This window comes from Rhinopithecus roxellana, chromosome 2, assembly GCF_007565055.1.
Source record: "Rhinopithecus roxellana isolate Shanxi Qingling chromosome 2, ASM756505v1, whole genome shotgun sequence".
NCBI classification, from domain to species: domain Eukaryota; kingdom Metazoa; phylum Chordata; class Mammalia; order Primates; family Cercopithecidae; genus Rhinopithecus; species Rhinopithecus roxellana.
The window spans coordinates 10,451,460-10,475,701 of NC_044550.1; the positions used below are offsets into that span (position 1 = coordinate 10,451,460).

Genomic DNA, 24,242 nt, shown 5'->3' on the forward strand with positions numbered 1-24,242 from the left:
TCCCACAGGCCTCTTTTATAAGGGCACTAACTCCGTTAATGAGGGCCCTGCAGTCATGATCTAACCACCTCCTAAAAGCCCCACCTGTTAATACTACCACGGTGGGGATTAGGTTTCAACCCTGACAGCACAGAGCTTGTACCTACATTGTCCAGTTTTACAAGAAATTCTACTTTTCACGTCACCTTCCGATATGGTTTGGCTGTGTCCCCATCCAAATACCACCTTGAATTGTAATAATCCCCACAGGTCAAGGGCAGGGCCAGGTGGAGATCATTGAACCACGGGGGTGGTTTCTCCCATACTGTTCTGGTAACGAATTAGTCTCATGAGATCTGATGGTTTTATAAATGGGAGTTCCCCTGCAAAAGTTCTCTTGCCTGCTGCTATGTAAGATGTGACTTTGCTCCTCATTCACCTTCTGCCATGATGGTGAGGTCTCCTTAGCCATGTGGAACTGAGTCTATTAAACCTCTTTCCTTTATAAATTACCCAGTCTTGGGTATGTCTTTGTTAGCAGCGTGAGGACAGACTAATACACCTTCACTGTAGATGAGGTAGTTACTAATCGCCTCAATTACCACTGCTGTCATTCAGCAAGCTTTCGAGTGCCTGGCGTATGCCAAGGACTGGGCCACAATTCCAAGACTCTCTATACTGGACCTTCTTACTGCTTACCTGAGCTTTCCCCCAACTCTTTCATCTGAAGGTTCTGGGCCCTCTCCAACCTCCCCAGCGGTATAGGCTTTATTATGGCCCCGTCCACCCTCCCCAGGGGCCCAGATCAAACCTCTCTTCCTTCTTGAGACCATCTTCCATTAACCCCTGTGTTCTTCCCGTATCTCAACCACGCACCATTTTGAGGGATGTCAGTTTAGCTCTTGATGAAGTGGATTTTCCACGTGTGGGGTTTTCCCCTCCATCCGTTGACATTTCCTTAGGAACTTACGCAGCATGCTTATAACACAGTGCCTGGAACTCAGTACACTTCTAGTCAATAAATGTGACCTGTTATTTCAAGGGATAGATGATATATTCACCCCTAGTACCCAGCCTGCAGCAGGCAGAGAACTCGTGGGCTGATTCAGTCGCAAAGTAACAAGACTAAAGACAGCACAAGTGTGGAAATAAGGCTATTTTCTTTATAAAACTTGAATCACTCTAACAAGTTGAATTTAAGATAATTTACTTCAAATAAATACAGAATGCAGACCATGACTTAATCATAATAAAGCATTCTTTATGTTTAAAATGTCCCACAAAATGTTGATTTTTTTGTTTGTTTTTTTGAGATGGAGTCTCACTCTGTCACCCAGGCTGGAGTGCAGTGGCATGATCTCGGCTCACTACAAGCTCTGTCTCCTGGGTTCACACCGTTCTCCTGCCTCAGCCTCCCAAGTAGCTGGGACTACAGGTGCCCGCCACCACATCCAGCTAATTTTTTGTATTTTTAGTAGAGACGAGGTTTCACTGTGTAAGCCAGAAGGGTCTCGATCTCCTGACCTCATGATCCGCCCACCTCAGCCTCCCAAAGTGCTGGGATTACAGATGTGAGCCACTGCACCCGGCTGATTTCTTTTTTACGGTTTTTGTTTGAGTCAGGATCTTGCTCTGTTGCTCAGGCTGGAATGCAGCAGTGCAATCATGGCTCACTGCAGCCTCCATCTCCTAGGCTCAAGCAATCTTCCCATCTCAGCCTCCCACATAGCTGGAATTATAGGCTCATGTCACCATGTCCACCAATCAGAAAATTTTTTTTTGTAGGGACAGGGTCTCACTATGTTGCCCAGGCTGGTCTCAAACTCCTGGGCTCAAGTCATTCTCAGGGTGAGTCTATAAAGTGAAAGCAAGTTTATTCAGAAAATAAAGGAATAAAAGAATACTCCATAGACAGAGGAGTCCTGAGGGTTGCTAATTGCCCATTTTTATGGTTATTTTTGATGATGTGCTAAATGAGGGGTGGATTAGTCATGTCTCCCCTTTTTAGACCATGTAGGGTAACTTCCTGATATTGCCATGGCATTTGTAAACTGTCATTGCACTGGTGGGAGTGTAGCAGTGAGGAGGACCAGAGGTCACTCTCATTGCCATCTTGGTTTTGGGAGACTTCTTTCCTGCAACCTGTCTTATCAGCAAGGTCTTTATGACCTGTGTCATGTGCCAACCTTCTGTCTCATCCTGTGACTTAGAATGCCTAGCCATCTGGGAATATAGCCCAGTAGGTTTCAGCCTCGTGTTACCCAGGTCCTACTCACAATGGAGTTGTTGTGGTTCAAATGCTTCTGACAAGACCAAAGCAAAATCCAGGTGATTCACACCAGTGGTATGTATGCATGTATGTGTGTATTTCTAAGTACAGTGTGTAGAAGTAACACACTGGTGGTTCTAGAAGAAATATAAAGATGTTCTATTCCTTGTTTCTGGAGAGTTGCTTATTTTGAAGAGGAATTGAAGTGCAAACCAGGGTCCTGGGGCCTTTTGTCACAAAAATCTCTGAAGTTCCAATGGAGGGTGGTGTTCTCTGGGAGGGAGGGTGCAGAGCATTGCCCTCCCAGCCCCACTGAGGACTCCGTTAGGACAGTGCCTCGCCTGGAAGATGAGCAGCTTTAGACAGTCACTATCGTCATCTAGAAACCACATTTGGAAACTGGTGGGAGGGCAGGGCCCAGCTCCATCCTGCCTGATCAACTCCCAGCAGCAAGATCCCAAGCAGGATGGATGGTGATGGGAGCAAAACGTCCTGTTCTCTTATCTTTCCAAAACAAGCCTTGCCATTTTTCAGGAGCGTGTAAAGGAAATAAAACACCTACTCGCCTTAAGCAGGCAACATAAGCTGTGTACCTTCAAGTTTCTCCAAAGCACAAGCACCTTTGAACATAGTTTTTATCCCTGAACTGTTCCAACTCCAGTCCGGAGTGGTTTTACGCATTCGACACTAGAGGGCAGGCCATTAAAACGTTCCCGTTCAAACGAGTTGCTCTGCAAATGCAAGAGCTAACACTGCACCTGACGGTCCGCGCCACATCTGAAAAGTAGCTTTCCCCTACTGAGAATGCCGGCGTGTGTTCGGTGAGGGGCAAGAGCGTGGGAAGCCTGCTACTCTTTCCTTCCGGGGCATATTTACAGTGAAAACCTGTGAACTCGCCTGCTCTTCCCTTAGATTTACTTTACTTGGGGGTTCCTAGAAGTGGAGAAGTAAATCACAATGGCCAGTGCGGGTCCCCAGAGGTTTAGCCCCTGCTAATGGATAACAGGAAGGGACTAAATCAGCGTCCTCTCGCTAGTGGCAAGTTTACAAGAGAACCACTCAGCATGAAAACTCCGCAACAAGCTGTACTTAATCCCTCAAGAAGTCCTAAAAACTGTAATTTTATTTTTATTAAGTTAGAGACAGGGTCTTGCTCTGCCACCCAGGATGGAGTACAGTGGTGCTATCATACATCACTCCTGGGTTCAAGCTGTCCTCCTGCCCTAGCCCCCAGAGTAGCTGGGAGTGCAGGTGCATGACGCCAGGTCCAGCTAATTTAAAAAAAAAAAAAAAAAAAAAAAAAATTTTTTTTTTTTTAGACATGGGGTCTTGCTATGTTGCCCAGGCTAGTCTTGAACTCCTGTCCTCAAGCAATCCTCCTGCTTTGGCCTCCCAAGGTGCTGGGATTACAGGTGTGAGCCACCTTGTCTGGCCTAAAACTGTAGTATTATAAACTCTTTGTGGCAAACCCCTCCAAACAAAAAGTCTAAGGATGGCTCTGCTCCAAGTTCAGAGTTTGGCTTCTCTGCCCTGCTCCCTGTCGCCACTCCCCCACCCCCCACCCCCATCTGACTCCCTTGTTATCATGTGTAAGTTTTTCTATGGATTTTATTGTGTCATCATGATAAAGCCAATGTTATGTATTTTTCAGGCAAATGCTGTGTTTTCCTCCTCACTCAAAGACTAGGCTTCTCACTCCGGAAGCGGGCAGCACCTAGAAGCAGCCCCATGGCCTCACGGGAGAGAGCGCTGGCCATGAAACCCTGCTGGCCAGTGTTTATGGAGGGCTTCCCAGTTCTTCACTGGAGGTCTAAACAGGATTTCCCTAGAGAAGGAGGGCTTCGTGGAATAAATGACAAGGAGAGCTGGGGTGGCCTGCCAGGTCACTGGGCTCCAGCTCCTCATTGTTCAGCCCACAGGCTTCCCAGGGTGCCTGTCCAAGTCAGCCGGAAACAGACGAAACTGCAAAATCACTCCATTCCTGCCCACACAAACACAGGGAAATGAATGATCACTTTGCATAAGAAACCTCCAAGAGACACTTTAAGGATCCCCTTGAGGAAAGGACACCTGGGACCTGTGGCAGGAAGAAGGCTGAAAGAAAAGCCCGGGTTTATTATTCCCTGGGAGAAGGAAGAGGAAGAACAAAGGAAATGCACTTTAGTACTTCATGATGCAAAATTCTTTTTAATTTCTGAGTTCACATTTAAAAACTGTATATTTTTAAATTATAGAAGAAATGATGTTAGTGGTAACCAGTCCAACAACAGAAATAGGGAAATTTAATAAGCTTCCCCTAAAGTCTACCTTCTACACACTGAAGAAGCTTCCTCCAAGTTTTTGAGTTTTATAGACAAAGCATCCTTTTACTTCTGAGCTGTCATTTTTTCTCCTTTGTTAGCTTATAGTTTGCAACAAGCAAAGCGGGCCAATGTAGACAATAAGAAAACTCAAGAAGCAGGGATCGGCCATCTCCAATCACCACTGATAAATTTCCTTAAAATCAAAATAACATTGTTGTTTCAAATATATGAGAAATGAGGCAAAATGTTTCTTGAACAAGTCTGACACTATGCTGTCAGGATCTAAGTGTGCTATATGAACCTTAACAATTGTTTTCATTTGATCTTTGAAAAAAGTCTTTAATCAGTTCTAACGACAGAAGTCTTCTTCTGCAGTGATAATTCACAATGAAAGACATTTAAGCTGACATTCCTCTAATGGGTTTTTAAGATTCCAGCTCCAAGGGACTGTGAGAAATTATTTTCTTATAAAAAAGGTTGTGAATATTATCAACATTTATCTAAGCCCATAAGTCATAAATCCCACCAGGCATTAAATTTTCAAGGGAGCTTTTAAAACATATATACCCTGTCTCCCACTCCAGAACTGCTAGGGGTAAGGTCGGGGGAATCTGTATTTCACATGGTCCCCAAGTGATTGTAACCAGCAGATGACCTCATGGGCAGAGATTTCCTACATACAGGGCTCTGGCCTCTGTGTCTTGGCCTCTGTGTCTTGTCAGTCAGCATTTGTAAGTGCAAAGGAACCTTTCCCTTCCCAACTACAAAATCTTACCTTTCTGTTTCCCCTCCTAGAAAACCGGATCAGAACAATGCTTCTCAAAATGTAGTTCCCAAACGAGCCACAAACAGCATCACCTACGATCTTATCAGAATACAAATTCTCCAGCCCCACCTCAGACCTACTAAGTTAGAAATTATGGGCATGGAGCAAATGCATTCATGTGTTTTAACAAGTCCTCCCAGTGATCCTGACACCTGCTAAAGTTTGAGAACCACTGGATTAAAAAATTTCACAATTTCAAGAAAGAAGTAATGAAGAAAGACACAACTCCATGTAAGGTAGAACCAAGTTTATTAATGACAGCCTTTATTACAATCACTCTCAAGTGTAAAAAATAAAGGGTGATTAATTAATATTTAAAACTCACTCGGACTTGCTGTTTGGCCTTTCAGTGAATGTGCCAAAGGGCAGGGATCTTGCCTGATTCTGAATCAACTGGCCAGATGGAGTTCACTGGAGAATGAGGCAATCAACAAAAAAGACAAACAATGCCAACTGGAGAGCTCGTGTCTTCCCCATGTTGGCAGGACATTACAAAATGGCAACTGTGGTGGGGGCAGAGATGAAGTCAGACAACCTTACAGTCGGAATAAGACGTGAACACCTCTACCTATACAGAGACAAAAACACACACATGCAGAGCCATACACACACCAAACTGTGAACACAGTTTTGAAAAGAATTTTCTTTCTGTCCTTTCTCTGAGCAGACTGACACATTCATCAGCCACCACCACGCACCATGGGGCTGAAATGGAAAACCTCGCTTAATTTCCACAAAGTATGCTAGCTGGCTGCCCAGTTATGTGCTGGCAAATCTGTCTGCACCGAAAAATGTGCCTGTGGTTTTCCCAGCGTTCCACAGACTGGTATCTGCTCCCCAGGAGGGCAACATCCGGTGGACACCAGCTGGATTAAAATCTAGAGGGCAAAACTCATTCCTCCCACCTAAAGTGGGGGCAGGAGAGGCAGCACCAGGAAGTGGTTTTCCACTTTGTGTTACACAGTACTTGCCCCAGTTCAACGCGTTCCCCTCCAAAGTATTTGTGCTTTGATACCATCCTGATGGTTAGTCTGCAATAAGAGAACTGAAGGAGCTATGGCCATGCACTATTTTCTATTTTTTAATAAAAGCAAACTAAAGAGGAAGAAAAAGAAACCATTAGGAGCTTTTGACTGGGTCAATGTTGTTTCAAAATTGGGTTTAATTCCATTCAAAGAGAAAGAAGGGGAGGGTGCAGAAGAGGCCACTCAGATCGACTCTGGAAGAGATCACTGAGACCAGGGAAGCGTTTGGATGGTACAGCTGGTCTCTTCCCAGCCAGGCTGGGAGGACATGCCACAACCTCCCAAGGCTGTGAACCTAGGAAATAAGTGTTGACCAAATAACATATTTCAATGCTTGTAGAAAAGCCGGCAGGAAAGGGAGATGATAGATTCAGATTCACAGGTCATGCAGGTTAAGATTTTATCAAAAATTAATGCTTGAGCTGAGTAAGAAAACACTAAAATTTAAGTGGAACCATATCATAGCTTTCACCTTTGGAAGACGAAAAACAACAAACATACAAAACAAAATGACCCAGAGTATTCCAGAGTTTCCAAAAATTCAACTGCTAATTTTGGCAGGGTGAGAAGAAGGGGGTGGTATTTAACCGATACCTCCTTCATTAACCTCATTTTCTCCTTGAATTTCACTGATAAAGCTCAGGCCTACTTAGAAAAACGATCAGTCCTGCTAAAATATAGCCTCATGAAGTCTTCTGATGCCCTTGCTCGGTGCACATGAAATACACAACTTCTGTTACAAGGAGACTTTCCAGGATAGACCAAGTGTGCTCGCCCGAGTGACTTGAATACCATCACAAAATCTGAACCCAAGACGAGTTGTTTTCTTCTTCAGATCAGAGTGGCACGTGTTTCCTAAAATGCACATGGAGGGATGCTGACAAACCACTGCCCTCCCAGGTGAGGGGCTGAGTCTTTGAGGAGATGCACTCCTTCAGACCATGGAACAGAAGGTGGTCCGTCCAAGGTGTGGCGAAGAGCAAAGCTGCCTTCCCAGCCCTCCAGTTACAGAAAATGAGAACAAGACTGCATTTTCCGCACATTCAAGTACATCTGGGTCCCCCACCCTCCCTTTTTTTCTTTTTTGGTAAGCATCCAACTGTCCATAAATTCATGGCTACAGTAGAGATTCACGGCACGACTTTCATACTGGTTATTTTTGTTTTTTAATTCTGTCAGTGAGCAGCATTTCCCAGTTTTACCCCACGAATGGCAGCTCCATTAGGCGAGACTGCGGGCTGCATCTGTGATTAGGTCCGTGCAGCTTGAAGATGAGTTCCGCACGCGGGAGGGTCCCAAAAGCTGGGTCTGTCCAGTGTCTTGCAGCAGCGGTTGCAGGGGCTCTACCAGCTCGCCCTGACAGCTTCGATATCGCTAACCAAATTCTGGGCCAGGCATATCCCAAAAATCTGAGAAAGGAAGAAAATGTGAGTCAAACAGTGACACTCATAACTTTTACCCCTGGCCACTGTGTCCCATTTTTTTTTAAATTGTTGATTTTTGAAATTTAAGATGTAATTCATATGTGGTACAAAGCATCCTTGCAATGTGTATAATTCAGTGGCTCTTAGTATATTCACAAAGCTATGCAACTATCACCACTATCTAATCACAGAACATTTCATGACCCCAAAAAGAAACCCAGTACCTGTGAGCAGTCATTCCCATCCCACCATCCCTACAGACCTGGCAACCACTATTCCACTTCACATTCCCATCCCACCATCCCTACAGACCCGGCAACCACTATTCCACTTCCTGCCTCCATGGATTTGCCTCTTCAGGACATTTCATATCAAGGGAATCATATAATACGGGGCTTTTGTGACTGTTTTTTTCATGTAGCAAAATATTTTCAAGGTTCATACACATGTACTATTAATTTATTCCTTTGGATGGCTGAATGATATTCCATGGCATGGATATGCCACATTTTGTTTACTCCTCAGTTGATGGGTATTTGCATTGCTCTCACATTTTGGCAATTATGAATAATTCTGCTATGAACACGAGCATACAAGTTTTTGGGCAAATATGTTCTCAAATCTTTTGGGTACACTCCTAGGAGTAGAATTGCTGACTCATATGGTATCTCTATATTTAACTTTTGAGAAGCTGCTAAATTGTTTCCCAAAGAGGTTGCAACATTTTCATTTCCATCAGCAACATATGAGGGTTTCATTTTCTCCACATCCTTGCCAATACTTTGTTATTGTCCGTCTTTTTTATTCTAACCACTTCAAAGAGTATGAAGTATGTGGCTTTGAATTGCATTTCCTTAATGACTACTGACATGGGCATCTTTTCATGTGCTTATTAGCCATTTAAATCTTTTTTTTTTTTTTGAGACGGAGTCTCCTTCTGTCCCCCAGGCTGCTGGAGTGCAGTGGCATGATCTCAGCTCACAGCAAGCTCCGCGTCCCGGGTTCACGCCATTCTCCTGCCTCAGCCTCCTGAGTAGCTGGGACTACAGGTGCCCACCACCACGCCCGGCTAATTTTTTTGCATTTTTAGTAGAGACGGGGTTTCACCATGTTAGCCAGGATGGTCTCGATCTCCTGACTTCATGATCCGCCCGCCTTGGCTGCCCAAAGTGCTGGGGTTACAGGCGTGAGCCACCGTGCCCGGCCTTTTTTATTGTTGAGTTTTAAAAGTTATTTATATTTTCTAGATACTAGGAGTTATCTTTTCACATTCTTGATGGTATCATTTTCAGCACAGTTTTTAATTTTGAAGTTCCATTTATTTACATTTGTGTCGTTGCTTATGCTTTTGATGTCATATCTAAGAAGACACTGCTTAATCCAAAGTCACAAATATTTATGCCTATGTTTTCTTCTGGAGTTCTACAGTGTTAGAGGGGAAAAAAAAAAAAAGTCTTTGCTGAGGGGGCGGAGCAAGATGGCCGAATAGGAACAACTCCAGTCTCCAACTCCCAGCGCGAGCGACACAGAAGACCGGTGATTTCTGCATTTTCAACTGAGGTACTGGGGTCATCTCACTAGGGAGTGCCAGACAATCGGTGCTGGTCAGCTGCTGCAGCCTGACCAGCGAGAGCTGAAGCAGGGCGAGGCATCGCCTCACCTGGAAGCGCAAGGGGGAAGGGGGATCCGTTTTCCTAGCCAGGGGAACTGAGACACACAACACCTGGAAAATCGGGTAACTCCCACCCCAATACTGCGCTGTAAGCATACAGGCATTCCAGGAGAATATATCCCACACCTGGCCGGGAGGGTCCCACGCCCACGAAGCCTCCCTCACTGCTAACACAGCAGTCTGCCGCGATCTATCCGCAAGGCAGCAGCGAGGCTGGGGGAGGGGCGCCCGCCATTGCTGAGGCTTAAGTAGGTAAACAAAGCCGCTGGGAAGCTCGAACTGGGTGGAGCTCACAGCAGCTCAAGGAAGCCTGCCTGTCTCTGTAGTCTCCACCTCTGGGGACAGCGCACAGCTGAAGACCAACAGGGGAAGTAGCGGGAGCCGGTGCAGACGCGAACGACTCTGTCTGACAGCTTTGGGGAGAGCCGCGGATCTCCCAACGCGGAGGTTGAGATCTGAGAACGGACAGACTGCCTGCTCAGGTGTGTCCCTGACCCCTGAGTAGCCTAGCTGGGAGAAATCCCCCACTAGGGGCAGTCTGACACCCCACACCTCACAGGGTGGAGTACACCCCTGAGAGGACACTTCCAAAGGAAGAATCAGACAGGTACACTCGCTGTTCAGCAATATTCTATCTTCGGCAACCTCTGCTGCTGATACCCAGGCAAACAGGGTCTGGAGTGGACCTCAAGCAATCTCCAACAGACCAACAGAGAGTCCTTCTGACTGTCAGAAGGAAAACTATCAAACAGGAAGGACACCTATACCAAAACCCCATCAGTTCGTCACCACCATCAAAGACCAGAGACAGATAAAACCACAAAGATGGGGAAGAAGCAGGGCAGAAAAGCTGGAAATTCAAAAAATAAGAGCGCATCTCCCCCTGCAAAGGAGCGCAGCCCATCACCAGCAACGGATCAAAGCTGGTCAGAGAATGACTTGGACGAGAGGAGAGAAGAAGGCTTCAGTCCATCAAACTTATCAGAGCTAAAGGAGGAATTACGTACCCAGCGCAAAGAAACTAAAAATCTTGAAAAAAGAGTGGAAGAATTGACAGCTAGACTCATTAATGCAGAGAAGATCTTAAACGAAATGACAGAGATGAAAACCATGACACGAGAAATACGTGACAAATGCACAAGCTTCAGTAACCGACTCGATCAACTGGAAGAAAGAGTATCAGCGATTGAAGATCAAATGAATGAAATGAAGCGAGAAGAGAAACCAAAAGAAAAAAGAAGAAAAAGAAATGAGCAAAGCCTGCAAGAAGTATGGGATTACGTAAAAAGACCAAATCTACGTCTGATTGGGGTGCCTGAAAGTGAGGGGGAAAATGGAACCAAGTTGGAAAACACTCTTCAGGATATCATCCAGGAGAACTTCCCCAACCTAGTAGGGCAGGCCAACATTCAAATTCAGGAAATACAGAGAACGCCACAAAGATACTCCTCCAGAAGAGCAACTCCAAGACACATCATTGCCAGATTCACCAAAGTTGAAATGAAGGAAAAAATCTTAAGGGCAGCCAGAGAGAAAGGTCGGGTCACCCACAAAGGGAAGCCCATCAGACTAACAGCAGATCTCTCGGCAGAAACTCTACAAGCCAGAAGAGAGTGGGGGCCAATATTCAACGTTCTTAAAGAAAAGAATTTTCAACCCAGAATTTCATATCCAGCCAAACTAAGTTTCATAAGTGAAGGAGAAATAAAATCCTTTACAGATAAGCAAATGCTTAGAGATTTTGTCACCACCAGGCCTGCCTTACAAGAGACCCTGAAGGAAGCCCTAAACATGGAAAGGAACAACCGGTACCAGCCATCGCAAAAACTTGGCAAAATGTAAAGACCATCGAGGCTAGGAAGAAACTGCATCAACTAACGAGCAAAATAACCAGTTAATATCATAATGGCAGGATCAAGTTCACACATAACAATATTAACCTTAAATGTTAATGGACTAAATGCTCCAATTAAAAGACACAGACTGGCAAACTGGATAAAGAGTCAAGACCCATCAGTCTGCTGTATTCAGGAGACCCATCTCACATGCAGAGACATACATAGGCTCAAAATAAAGGGATGGAGGAAGATCTACCAAGCAAATGGAGAACAAAAAAAAGCAGGGGTTGCAATCCTAGTCTCTGATAAAACAGACTTTAAACCATCAAAGATCAAAAGAGACAAAGAAGGCCATTACATAATGGTAAAGGGATCAATTCAACAGGAAGAGCTAACTCTCCTAAATATATATGCACCCAATACAGGAGCACCCAGATTCATAAAGCAAGTCCTTAGAGACTTACAAAGAGACTTAGACTCCCATACAATAATAATGGGGGACTTCAACACTCCGCTGTCAACATTAGACAGATCAACGAGACAGAAAGTTAACAAGGATATCCAGGAATTGAACTCATCTCTGCACCAAGCGGACCTAATAGACATCTATAGAACTCTCCACCCCAAATCAACAGAATATACATTCTTCTCAGCACCACATCGCACTTATTCCAAAATTGACCACATAATTGGAAGTAAAGCACTCCTCAGCAAATGTAAAAGAACAGAAATTATAACAAACTGTCTCTCAGACCACAGTGCAATCAAACTAGAACTCAGGACTAAGAAACTCAATCAAAACCGCTCAACTACATGGAAACTGAACAACCTGCTCCTGAATGACTATTGGGTACATAACGAAATGAAAGCGGAAATAAAGATGTTCTTTGATACCAATGAGAACAAAGATACAACATACCAGAATCTCTGGGACACATTTAAAGCAGTGTGTAGAGGGAAATTTATAGCACTAAATGCCCACAAGAGAAAGCAGGAAAGATCTAAAATTGACACTCTAACATCACAATTAAAAGAACTAGAGAGGCAAGAGCAATCACATTCAAAAGCTAGCAGAAGGCAAGAAATAACTAAGATCAGAGCAGAACTGAAGGAGATAGAGACACAAAAAACCCTCCAAAAAATCAATGAATCCAGGAGTTGGTTTTTTGAAAAGATCAACAAAATTGACAGACCGCTAGCAAGGCTAATAAAGAAAAAAAGAGAGAGGAATCAAATAGATGCAATAAAAAATGATAAAGGGGATATCACCACTGACCCCACAGAAATACAAACTACCATCAGAGAATACTATAAACACCTCTACGCAAATCAACTAGAAAATCTAGAAGAAATGGATAATTTCCTGGACACTTACACTCTCCCAAGGCTAAACCAGGAAGAAGTTGAATCCCTGAATAGACCAATAGCAGGCTCTGAAATTGAGGCAACAATTAATAGCCTACCCACCAAAAAAAGTCCAGGACCAGATGGATTCACAGCTGAATTCTACCAGAGGTACAAGGAGGAGCTGGTACCATTCCTTCTGAAACTATTCCAATCAATAGAAAAAGAGGGAATCCTCCCTAACTCATTTTATGAGGCCAACATCATCCTGATACCAAAGCCTGGCAGAGACACAACAAAAAAAGAGAATTTTAGACCAATATCCCTGATGAACATTGATGCAAAAATCCTCAATAAAATACTGGCAAACCGGATTCAGCAGCACATCAAAAAGCTTATCCATCATGATCAAGTGGGCTTCATCCCTGGGATGCAAGGCTGGTTCAACATTCGCAAATCAATAAACGTAATCCAGCATATAAACAGAACCAAAGACAAGAACCACATGATTGTCTCAATAGATGCAGAAAAGGCTTTTGACAAAATTCAACAGCCCTTCATGCTAAAAACGCTCAATAAATTCGGTATTGATGGAACGTACCTCAAAATAATAAGAGCTATTTATGACAAACCCACAGCTAATATCATACTGAATGGGCAAAAACTGGAAAAATTCCCTTTGAAAACTGGCACAAGACAGGGATGCCCTCTCTCACCACTCCTATTCAACATAGTGTTGGAAGTTCTGGCTAGGGCAATCAGGCAAGAGAAAGAAATCAAGGGTATCCAGTTAGGAAAAGAAGAAGTCAAATTGTCCCTGTTTGCAGATGACATGATTGTATATTTAGAAAACCCCATCGTCTCAGCCCAAAATCTCCTTAAGCTGATAAGCAACTTCAGCAAAGTCTCAGGATACAAAATTAATGTGCAAAAATCACAAGCATTCTTATACACCAGCAACAGACAAGCAGAGAGCCAAATCAGGAATGAACTTCCATTCACAATTGCTTCAAAGAGAATAAAATACCTAGGAATCCAGCTTACAAGGGATGTAAAGGACCTCTTCAAGGAGAACTACAAACCACTGCTCAGTGAAATCAAAGAGGACACAAACAAATGGAAGAACATACCATGCTCATGGATAGGAAGAATCAATATCGTGAAAATGGCCATACTCCCCAAGGTTATTTATAGATTCAATGCCATCCCCATCAAGCTACCAATGACTTTCTTCACAGAATTGGAAAAAACTGCTTTAAAGTTCATATGGAACCAAAAAAGAGCCCGCATTGCCAAGACAATCCTAAGTCAAAAGGACAAAGCTGGAGGCGTCACGCTACCTGACTTCAAACTATACTACAAGGCTACAGTAACCAAAACAGCATGGTACTGGTACCAAAACAGAGATATAGACCAATGGAACAGAACAGAGTCCTCAGAAATAATACCGCACATCTACAGCCATCTGATCTTTGACAAACCTGAGAGAAACAAGAAATGGGGAAAGGATTCCCTATTTAATAAATGGTGCTGGGAAAATTGGCTAGCCATAAGTAGAAAGCTGAAACTGGATCCTTTCCTTACCCCTTATACGAAGATTAATTCAAGATGGATTAGAGACTTAAATGTTAGACCTAATACCATAAAAACCCTAGAAGAAAATCTAGGTAGTACCATTCAGGACATAGGCATGGGCAAGGACTTCATGTCTAAAACACCAAAAGCAACGGCAGCAAAAGCCATAATTGACAAATGGGATCTAATTAAACTAAAGAGCTTTTGCACAGCAAAAGAAACTACCATCAGAGTGAACAGGCAACCTACAGAATGGGAGAAAATTTTTGCAACCTACTCATCTGACAAAGGGCTAATTTCCAGAATCTACAAAGAACTCAAACAAATATACGAGAAAAAAACAAACAACCCCATCAAAAAGTGGGGAAAGGATATGAACAGACATTTCTCAAAAGAAGATATTCATACAGCCAACAGACACATGAAAAAATGCTCATCATCACTGGCCATCAGAGAAATGCAAATCAAAACCACAATGAGATACCATCTCACACCAGTTAGAATGGCAATCATTAAGAAGTCAGGAAACAACAGGTGTTGGAGAGGATGTGGAGAAATAGGAACACTTTTACACTGTTGGTGGGATTGTAAACTAGTTCAACCATTATGGAAAACAGTATGGCAATTCCTCAAGGATCTAGAACTAGATGTACCATATGACCCAGCCATCCCACTACTGGGTATATACCCAAAGGATTATAAATTAGTCTACTACAAAGACACATGTACACGTATGTTTATTGCGGCACTATTCACAATAGCAAAGACTTGGAATCAACCCAAATGTCCATCTGTGACAGACTGGATTAAGAAAATGTGGCACATATACACCATGGAATACTATGCAGCCATAAAAAAGGATGAGTTTGCGTCCTTTGTAGGGACATGGATGCAGCTGGAAACCATCATTCTTAGCAAACTATCACAAGAAGAGAAAACCAAACACCGCATGTTCTCACTCATAGGTGGGAACTGAACAATGAGATCACTTGGACTCGGGAAGGGGAACATCACACACTGGGGTCTATCATGGGGAGGGGGGAGGGGGGAGGAGGGAGGGATTGCATTGGGGAGTTATACATGATATAAATGATGAATTGATGGGTGCTGACGAGTTGATGGGTGCAGCACACCAACATGGCATAAGTATACATATGTAACAAACCTGCACGTTATGCACATGTACCCTAGAACTTAAAGTATAATAAAAAAAAAAAAAAAAAAAAAAAAAAAAAAAAAAAAAAATTAAAAAAAAAAAAAAAAAAAAAAAAGTCTTTGCTTTGAGTTAATTTTTACATATGGCGTGAGTTAGGAGTCTAAATTCATAATTTTGCATATCCAGTTTTCCCAGTACCATTTGTTGAAATGACTGCTCTTTCCCTATTGAATGGTTTTGGTTCCCTTGTCAAAAATCAACTGACCATACATGTATGAGCTTATTTCTTCTTCTTTTTTATTTTTTATTTTTGAGACAGGATCTTGCTCTGTCACCCAGGCTAGGGTGCAATGGCACAATCTCAGCTCACTGCAACCTCCCAGGCTCAAGTGGTCCTCCCTCCTCAGCCCCCCAAGTAGCTGGGACCACAGGTATGTGCCACCACACTGGGCTCATTGTTTTATTTTTACTTTTTGTAGAGACAAGGTCTTGCTATGTTGCTCAGGCTGGTCTTGAACTCCAGAGCTAAAGTCATCCTCCTGCCTTGGTCCCTCAAAGTGCGGGATTATATTCATGAGCTACCACACCTGGCTTGGTTTTATTTCTTGATTTTTCAATTTTATTCCACTTATCTATATGGCTAATCTTACTCAAGTACACACTATGTTGATTACTGTATAGCTTTGTACTAAGTTTTTAATTGAGTAGTGCGAATTCTCCAACTTTGTTTTACTTTTGCAAATTTGTTTTGGCTATCATGGGTCCCTTGCTTTTCCACAGGAATTTTAGGATCAGCTTGTCCATTGTTGCTAAAAAGTGGTTATAATTTTGATAGGGATTACACTGAATCTGTAGATCAACTTGAGGAGTGTTGTTACCTTAATAATATGAAGTGTTACAATTGTGAACATAGGATATCTTTATATTTACTTAGGTCTTCTTTAATTAGTTTCAACTATGTGCTCTTAGGAAAGTATCACACCAACAACATGAAGAGTCCAGCTCTTGAGACTGGCCAGTAGGAAAAGTTGGTGCTCCCTTCCTTCACTAGCACTTTGGCAAGGTGGTTCAGGGAGAAAAAGGGTTATGACATCTCTGTGAAACTCCCCAAAACCTTAACATCACCACTGAGATCTACTTCTAACTATGCATGTTTGACTCAGTTGCCACAATGCAGTATTATTGAACCCATGTAAACGATGGAATGCCTGCAGGCAACTACTGATCTAATTAATGTCTCCATCTTAGAAAAAGACAAGGTTTCCTAAAGTATTTCATGATAGTAGCATCTAAACTTAAGAGCTTTAATAAAACACAAACCAGGCCGGGCACGATGACTCACACCTGTAATCCCAGCACTTTGGGAGACCGAAGCAGGCGGATCACAAGGTCAGGAGATCGAGACCATCCTGGCTAACATGGTGAAACCCCATCTCTACTAAAAATACAAAAAATTAGCCAGGTGAGGTGGCGGGCGCCTGTAGTCCCAGCTACTCTGGAGGCTGAGGCAGGAGAATGGCGTGAACCCGGGGGCGGAGCTTGCAGTGAGCTGAGATCCGGCCACTGCACTCCAGCCTGGGCGACATAGTTAGACTCCATCTTATTCATAAATAAATAAATAAATAAATAACACACACCAAATCGTTTAGGTCTGTTCCTTGGCCCTCCAATGTCTTAAAAACTATGACAACCAAGGTTTTTAAGCAAAGCTCCAATCCTGGCAAGGGCTCTCACAGGGCATTATTTCCCTGTGATATCCATAAAGGACCCTTATCTTACCTGCAGCAACGCAATGCCTATGAAAATACCAGCAACGATGGTTAAATTGTCCTGCAACCACTTCTCAAACTGGGGCACACAGCCTTTCGTGTAGATTACAATCTGCTGGTCAACTTCCTTCACAAGGGAAGAGGAGAGCACACTGTCACAGATAGAGCACCAGGCACAGGCCAAAGCTCCTCCAACACCCTTTGTGCTAAGCAACAAGATGAGATTCCACTTACTGGTTTTTGCCTGGCATCATAGCCACACTGAGTGTTGATGACATCTTCCTAGTGAAGAAAGGAAAGAGAAAAGTGAAATTTACTCATTAGACAGAAAGCCCACCTAGAAATGAGCAGAAGACTTCTGTTATGCATTAGTAATAAAATGTGTATCTGAGCACAAAGACTGCAGCACTGTGTTAAACACTTTATATACATGACCCCATGTCATTATTGTGACAATCTTCAGAAGTAGGTATTAAAATATGCCCCATTTTACAAATCAGGAAAACTAAGGCTTGGGGAATATCAGAAAAGACAGCAAGTCTATCACACAGGAGGCTCAAGTTTCAAAGTGGTGCCAACCTCAAGAAGCTTATGGGATTTAGGGAACTGGAGACACAGATAAAAAACGTAACTTAAAGGGCACCGTAAATCTTCATGTATGCTCTTTTGGATGGACTGCTACTTTTAATCTGTATACTTCTACGTTACCTAAATGGTTTTTCAATGAGCTTTTAATAATTAAAAAAACAAAACAATGCCCTGATTACATAATCACATGGACAACTTCATGTCTCACAGAGTCTGATCAGAAACATGTTTCCACTTTTTTGGGTTAGTTCATTTTCCTCCTCTGCAGGGTGTGGGGCAGATTTTATTAGCTTAGAGCACAAGGAATGAACTAGCTCTACCCAGAGGATCTGTAGGTGAAAGGGGAAGCATTAATGCCTCTGAGAACACAGAATTCTCCCAAGGGGATGTTAACATGGGACAGGAATTGGCGACAGGAGGCACGCTGTGTGGCACCTTCTGGCCAGTGCAAGGCCACCGGGATGAGCCCCTCAAGCTCTGAGCGGGCACTCTGCCTCCATGTGGCTCTCCTCAGAAGGGAGAGGAGGTTTGAGCTGGCAGGAAAGGGCAGCTGGCGGGGCAGCACAGTCCTTAATGACTTTGTCTCCTCTTTCAGACCAAGAGAAACAGCCGAGGTGGTCCCGCGGGGGCAGCCTGCAGGAGGTTCTGCTTTTCCACTCCAAGACCACAGCTCCTTTTAAGAGCTCCACAGCCTCCATCATAAGGAGGAGCAACCCCACTGAGCTCATCAGCACCCACTTGCCTCTGCTTCTGGGGGGTAAGGGTGAGCCTTGGGGAGTACATTTGGAGACTGCAGGGCCAGAGAACCGTTGAGGAGTCCCAGAAGGGCTCTGCAGTTAGGAGCACATAGAGATGCACGGAGTAACCGCTCATGCTTGTCATTCTAACACTAGATAGTTACTTTTTTTTTTTTTTTTTTTTTAAAGAAATGTGGTCTCACTCTGTCACCAGGATGGAGTGCAGTGGCATGATCATGGCTCACTGCAGCCTCAGACTCCTGGGTTCAAGTGATCCTCTCGTTTCAGCCTCCAGAGTAGATGGGACCACAGGTGTGTGCCACTACATATGGCTAATTTTTTAATTTTTTTAGTAGAGATGGGGTCTCACTATGTTGCTCAGGCTGGTCTTTAACTCCTGGGCTCAAGGGATCCTCCCACCTCAGCCTCCCAAAGGGCTGGGATTCCAGGTGTGAACTACTACGCCTGGCTTAAGAATTGCATTTTAAGTCATTCTATATACCAGGCACGATTTGACCCAAAATATAATTAAACCTGTGGTGAAAGTGAGAGATTTATAGATTTTATATTTTATTCTTTTTTATAATAAAATGCAAACTGCATGACTGTAGTCATGATGGCATTCAGGAGTCCAGGCAGCTGTGGTCTTCCCACACAGCAGTCTAGCCCTATTTTGTCTCGAACTCTCCTCTTACTTCTAATAGTTTCCCTAGAACTAAGCCAAAAAGAAAAGGGTTACTAACCCCAAACCAATGCAGAGAGCTCTCATATGAGCCTGCCCCTCTCACAAAGAAAGGCTAACAGATGGTACAGGCAGGTTGCCTGGGTCTCATATTCCACTCCATTGCCTGCTAGCAGTGCAAGCTTGGGAAAGTCACTTACACCTCATGTGCCTTGATTTCTTCCCCCTGAAAAGGGAGGGTATTGGTGGTATCTGCCAGTAGGAATGTGCCCAACTTAAATGAGCCAACTCACATAAAGGCTTAGAATAGGAACCAGCACACACTGCTAAATTAATGCCAGCAATTATTACTCCTACTAGGAAGATTTGAGCACTATACCCCCTACAGGAGCTACAAATAGGAGTAACCAGGTAAGAAGAGGTTTCAACAAAAAAATCACTCTGCTCGTCCCATGCACACTCTCAGCATGATGTACAGAGTAGGCCAATAGTTCGCTGGCATTCACTTACTGCGGGATCTTTAGTGCAGCAGGAGAATGGAACGCCACATCGCTCTCGACTTGCATTGGAATCTGTGCAATTGAAGTAAATATTTAGGTTCCAATCATCAGCTCCAAAAGCCCCACAGCACTGCCACTAGAGCAAACAGGAAAGAATTAGAACATCCCAACTTGGAGGCAAGCAGGTGCCTACACTCACACCCGCTAAACGACACCCAGCTTCTGCCAGCTCTGACCTTCTTCTCTGTCCCAGACTTTATTTTTAAGCCAAATGGAACCTAAATGGCCCATATAAAAGCTTCCAAATTAATTAAGGGTGAAGGTTTGCAGGGATGCGTTGGCACATGATTTAGACAACTGATGAGACCCGTGGTGTTAGGTGGAAGAAGGGCAGAGCAGCTGTACAGCAGGGCTGAGTTAGAACAAGATCTGTTTGGCTTGGGCACGTCATTCTAGAAGGAGAAACAAGAACATTCTAGAAGGGTAAATAAGACACAAACAACAGTGGTAGTGACTGAAGAAGGCAACTGGGGTTATGGGTGGGCTACCTATAGGCTTACTTTTTCAGAGTTTTGATCTCCACATTCTAATAGTTTTTTAAAGATCTGTTTTGTTTTATGGAGGTATAACTGACATACAATAAATTGCACATTTTAAAGTATACAGTTTGATAAATTTTGACATCTGTATACGTCACAAAACCATCACCACAATCAATGGATATATAGTTAATATATCCATTACCACCAAAAATTTTAGAGGTTAGCTTTTCATCATATTTGTTTCTACTCTGAATTTTTTTAAAAACAAGAGCATGTGTTTTACATTTTCAACTTTAAAAAGTCAGTCTTCCAATTAAAATATCATAAAACAAGCAGTTAAATTCAGTGGTTCTTAAATGGGGCCTGAGTGGTAGGGTTCTACAAACTTGCAGGTCTTTATATACCTGCACTGAAAAGTCAGGTAGGCTGAGCTTGGACTTGGACAGCGGTGTCTGTGGCATTTATGTATAAGGCAGTACCAGAGGGCAAGCAGAAGTCCAGGGAATGGTAGCATACAGAAGCCCTTTCCTCACTTCCCTGGGATGCACTTTCTCTACTTATCTAAGTTAAATAAATATCAACCCTCAACCATTTGAAGACCTTCTGGGCCAATAGCTACTTCTAAACATTACATTCCATGATGCAAAAAGAAAGTCACATGAAACTGTAGTATTTCCATATAAAGCACACAGCATTCCAAGATAACATGGTCCCTCCAGGGCTTGGGTTGTGCATTTCAAGGTGTGCCCACAAAGCTCCATCAATGTGTCATGCAATCCAGTCAGGAATAATGCCTGGAAAAGGATTATTAGGGAGCCCACACCCATTAAGACCTAATAAAACAGTGAAGTCAGCTGAGGACATGAATCAGGGCTTAATTTCCCACTTAAGGTACAGCTTACTCCAGGACGAAATGTTGCTGCCACTGAACAAAACCACATAACCCAGCTCAGTCCTGAGTGCCTAAGGAAGGGGTTGGCCTCCCTCATGACGCATGTCGACATGGCTGCTGCCTCCCTTCATCACAGGCAGAAAACTGTCCAACCCCAAGAAGGCTACCATTCACTGGGCTTCTGCTTGCCCTCTGGCCCTGCCACATACATAAATGCCACAGACACCACTGTCCAAGTCCAAGCTCAGCCTACCCGGCTTTTCAGTGCAGGTATATAAAGACCTGCAAGTTTGTAGAACCCTACCACCCTAAGCCTAATATAAAAACATGTATGTCTCATGAGTGTCATAATATCCCTGTGAGTCAGATAGTAGCTAGTATTATTTCCATTTTACTATTCGGGAAATAGGTCAAGGTCCTGTGAGCCCAGGGTCCCTTATCAGATTTTGGCACTAGACCTGTGTCTTTTGGTCCCTTGCATTCTGAGTGAAACAGGACATCTGCTGCTTTGCTGGCACTGAAGGAGCCATTTCACAGGCATGCTCAGAGACCAGAGGGAGTGGACTCCAACGTTCAGGGACCAGAGGGAGTGGCCGGGATTCCACCACGCCGATTCTTCACTTGTTAGAAGCTACTAGGACTTAGGAGTTTCCGAGCTTTTGCTTTTAACTGCACGTGCAATAATAATATTTGGATAGGCACATTTTAGGAACTCTGTGGCAAATGATTCTGTTAAGTAGAATATTATGAGCTGTGAAATATCAAGGATTACCAAAAAAGGGGGCAAGGAATAAGAAAGAATCCATATTTAATAACCAACTAAAACTTTAAACCTGGAGCAAAACAATGTTCCTCAAATGCAAATAGGAAAGGACAGCCGTGATTAGAACTTTTTGCTCAAGCGTTTTCTTCTTTGTTCCTCTAACTTAACAGAAGTTGAAACAAGTGAAAATAGGACATTTCCATTTAGAATACAAATCCCGTAAGTCATAGAGCAAGTTGGAAAATAATAAACAAACAAACACCCATGCAGAATAGTCAGGTAGTTTCCAGCTGGCAGATGCAGAAACCAGGAGGGATATTCACTGGGGTCATCGTTCAGAGAACTTTCAACTGGAAAACAAACCACTTTAAACTTACATATTCCTGGGTGAAGTCTATGAGGTTTTGCAAATCAATGTCATCCCGATATGCTCTGATGTTGTTGTTTATAAAGAAATACAGCTGGTCTTTGATCCAGTCTTTGAAAACAAATGCTAGTACTCCAGCAGTGAGCTCCAGGAAGAAAATAATTCCCAGGAACACAGAAAACTAAGACGAAAGACACACAGAGAACAGTTATAAGGCTATTTTGATCATATATAGCTAAATGGTTACTCTCTAAACAGGTTTGTATTTACATTGGATTGTTATACATCTCCAAAGTAGATAATCTTCAGTTTCTGCTGATTCATTAATAGAATATTACACTCCAAGAAAGGACTTTTAAAAATCATTTCATAATCACATTTTAGGGTCTCTAGTGTTCCATTTGGTAATTAACCAACAAAGCCCATAAGCAAACATGGATAAGAATTTCTCATTAGACCCACATTAAGGCCTAATGAATTTCTCATGATTAATGTACTGCCAGATGCTTGAACAATGACCTGACATCATCTCTAGTAAGCTTCTGTAACTTGAAAGATAGATTATTCCAATATTTTAAGATCGCCTGTCATTTGTTACTGTGGCCTTGATTCTCTATGCAATATATTCCTTTTATGGATTCAGACACCATTTTAATTCTCTTTTGCACCTACTATACAGGGTAAAGTAACAGATGTGTTCATCTTAGATGAAGGGGTCAAAGAGGAAGTAGTGGGATGGGCAGTGACTGTGAAATGAAAATTATTTCCCATCATAAAAACAAAATGAAACCCCTGAGTTGAAGGCTTTCCTGGGAATGCTAGCTGTGCTTGCCTTCCTCTAGGAAGCATGGGCCCCAGCAAGCTTTTAAGTGACATCAAAATGCAGCCAAGGGGAGACTTCTGCTTAATGTAGACAACAACAGGTCTAAAAGAAGGGCTCAAGACCATGAGGCAATGTGGTAACTGCCCGTAACTCTGGAGAAATTTCCCTTCCATCTAGAAGACTCAGAAGAGTCTCAGCTTAGTCATATCGACTTACTGCTCACGCCCACTGTTTTTTCCACCTCCTACCATCCTGTATTCTTAACCTTTTCAAAATTTGTTGTTAAAATAGATTATGAGAAATGAGCTGTGAAGGGTACACTGAGCAGAGAAGATACAATGAACAGAGGGTACACTGCGGGTAAACTTCTGGTGACAACAGCAGAGAGGGTGACATGGTGCCACAACTGCTGGGCAGAGGTCCTCAAGGCAACATGCAGAACAGTGAGCAGCTGAGGAGGCAGGGGGTGCTCAGGTGGTCTGCGGCTCTATCTTCAGCAAGCTGACAAGGAGCTGCTGGCCAAGAGAAAAACGTATTGGGGAGTGGTGCAAAGGAAACAACAGTTACTCATTAAAAGAACAAAAGACAAAAAGCATTTATTCATTCAGCAAACATCTACTGAATGACCCACAATGGGTCAGGCCCTGAGGGAGGTGGGCTTTGCAGAAGCAAGGATGAATAAGACCATACCCCTTGCCTTCAAAGATGTCCCAGTCTTACATGATTAGGAAGGCTAGGGCAGGGAGTGGGGATCTGCAGACATCTAATGTCTGCTCTGTGAGGGCATGGGAGGAGGGGTGGAAGGTGGAAGTAAGTGCTTGGCAAAGTTTTTGGACTCCCAGGTTTAGGCCCCAATTCTAGACCCTCCAGCTCAGCCCTTCAGGTTTCCCGAGAGATCCTGGTTACATATCCTTCATGAACTCACCAGAAATGGAATTTAAACAGTTCTTAATTATCATCGGTGATGCCAAAAATTTCAATTTAAACTTTCCCCAATCTAGAAAAATGACCAGAAAAAATATCACACCACTTCTGCTCAATGCCTACCCTACAGTGTAAATAACTCCTTGCCCTGTATTAGGTACCACCTTAAGCATGTAAATATGAATTATGAATTATCACAGTACAGAAATGACAAAATTATAGCTATCATGCATGAGCACACGCA

The 24,242-nt window shown here is 43.2% G+C and overlaps 1 protein-coding gene across 2 annotated transcripts in view; it reads right to left on the reverse strand.

Annotated features, from left to right (window-relative positions):
- Positions 1-5,609: 5,609 nt before the first annotated feature.
- TSPAN5 (tetraspanin 5) overlaps positions 5,610-24,242 on the reverse strand; it is a 186,496-nt gene continuing 167,863 nt past the window's right edge. For both annotated transcript variants that reach the window (XM_030917450.1, XM_010358633.2), the window contains 5 exons: positions 22,262-22,432; positions 19,698-19,823; positions 17,415-17,462; positions 17,191-17,307; positions 5,610-7,811 (listed from right to left, as the gene is read on the reverse strand). In XM_030917450.1, the coding sequence (XP_030773310.1) occupies positions 7,746-7,811; positions 17,191-17,307; positions 17,415-17,462; positions 19,698-19,823; positions 22,262-22,432 (528 nt within the window). In that variant the 3' untranslated portion in view covers positions 5,610-7,745. The remainder of the gene's footprint in view (positions 7,812-17,190; positions 17,308-17,414; positions 17,463-19,697; positions 19,824-22,261; positions 22,433-24,242) is intronic.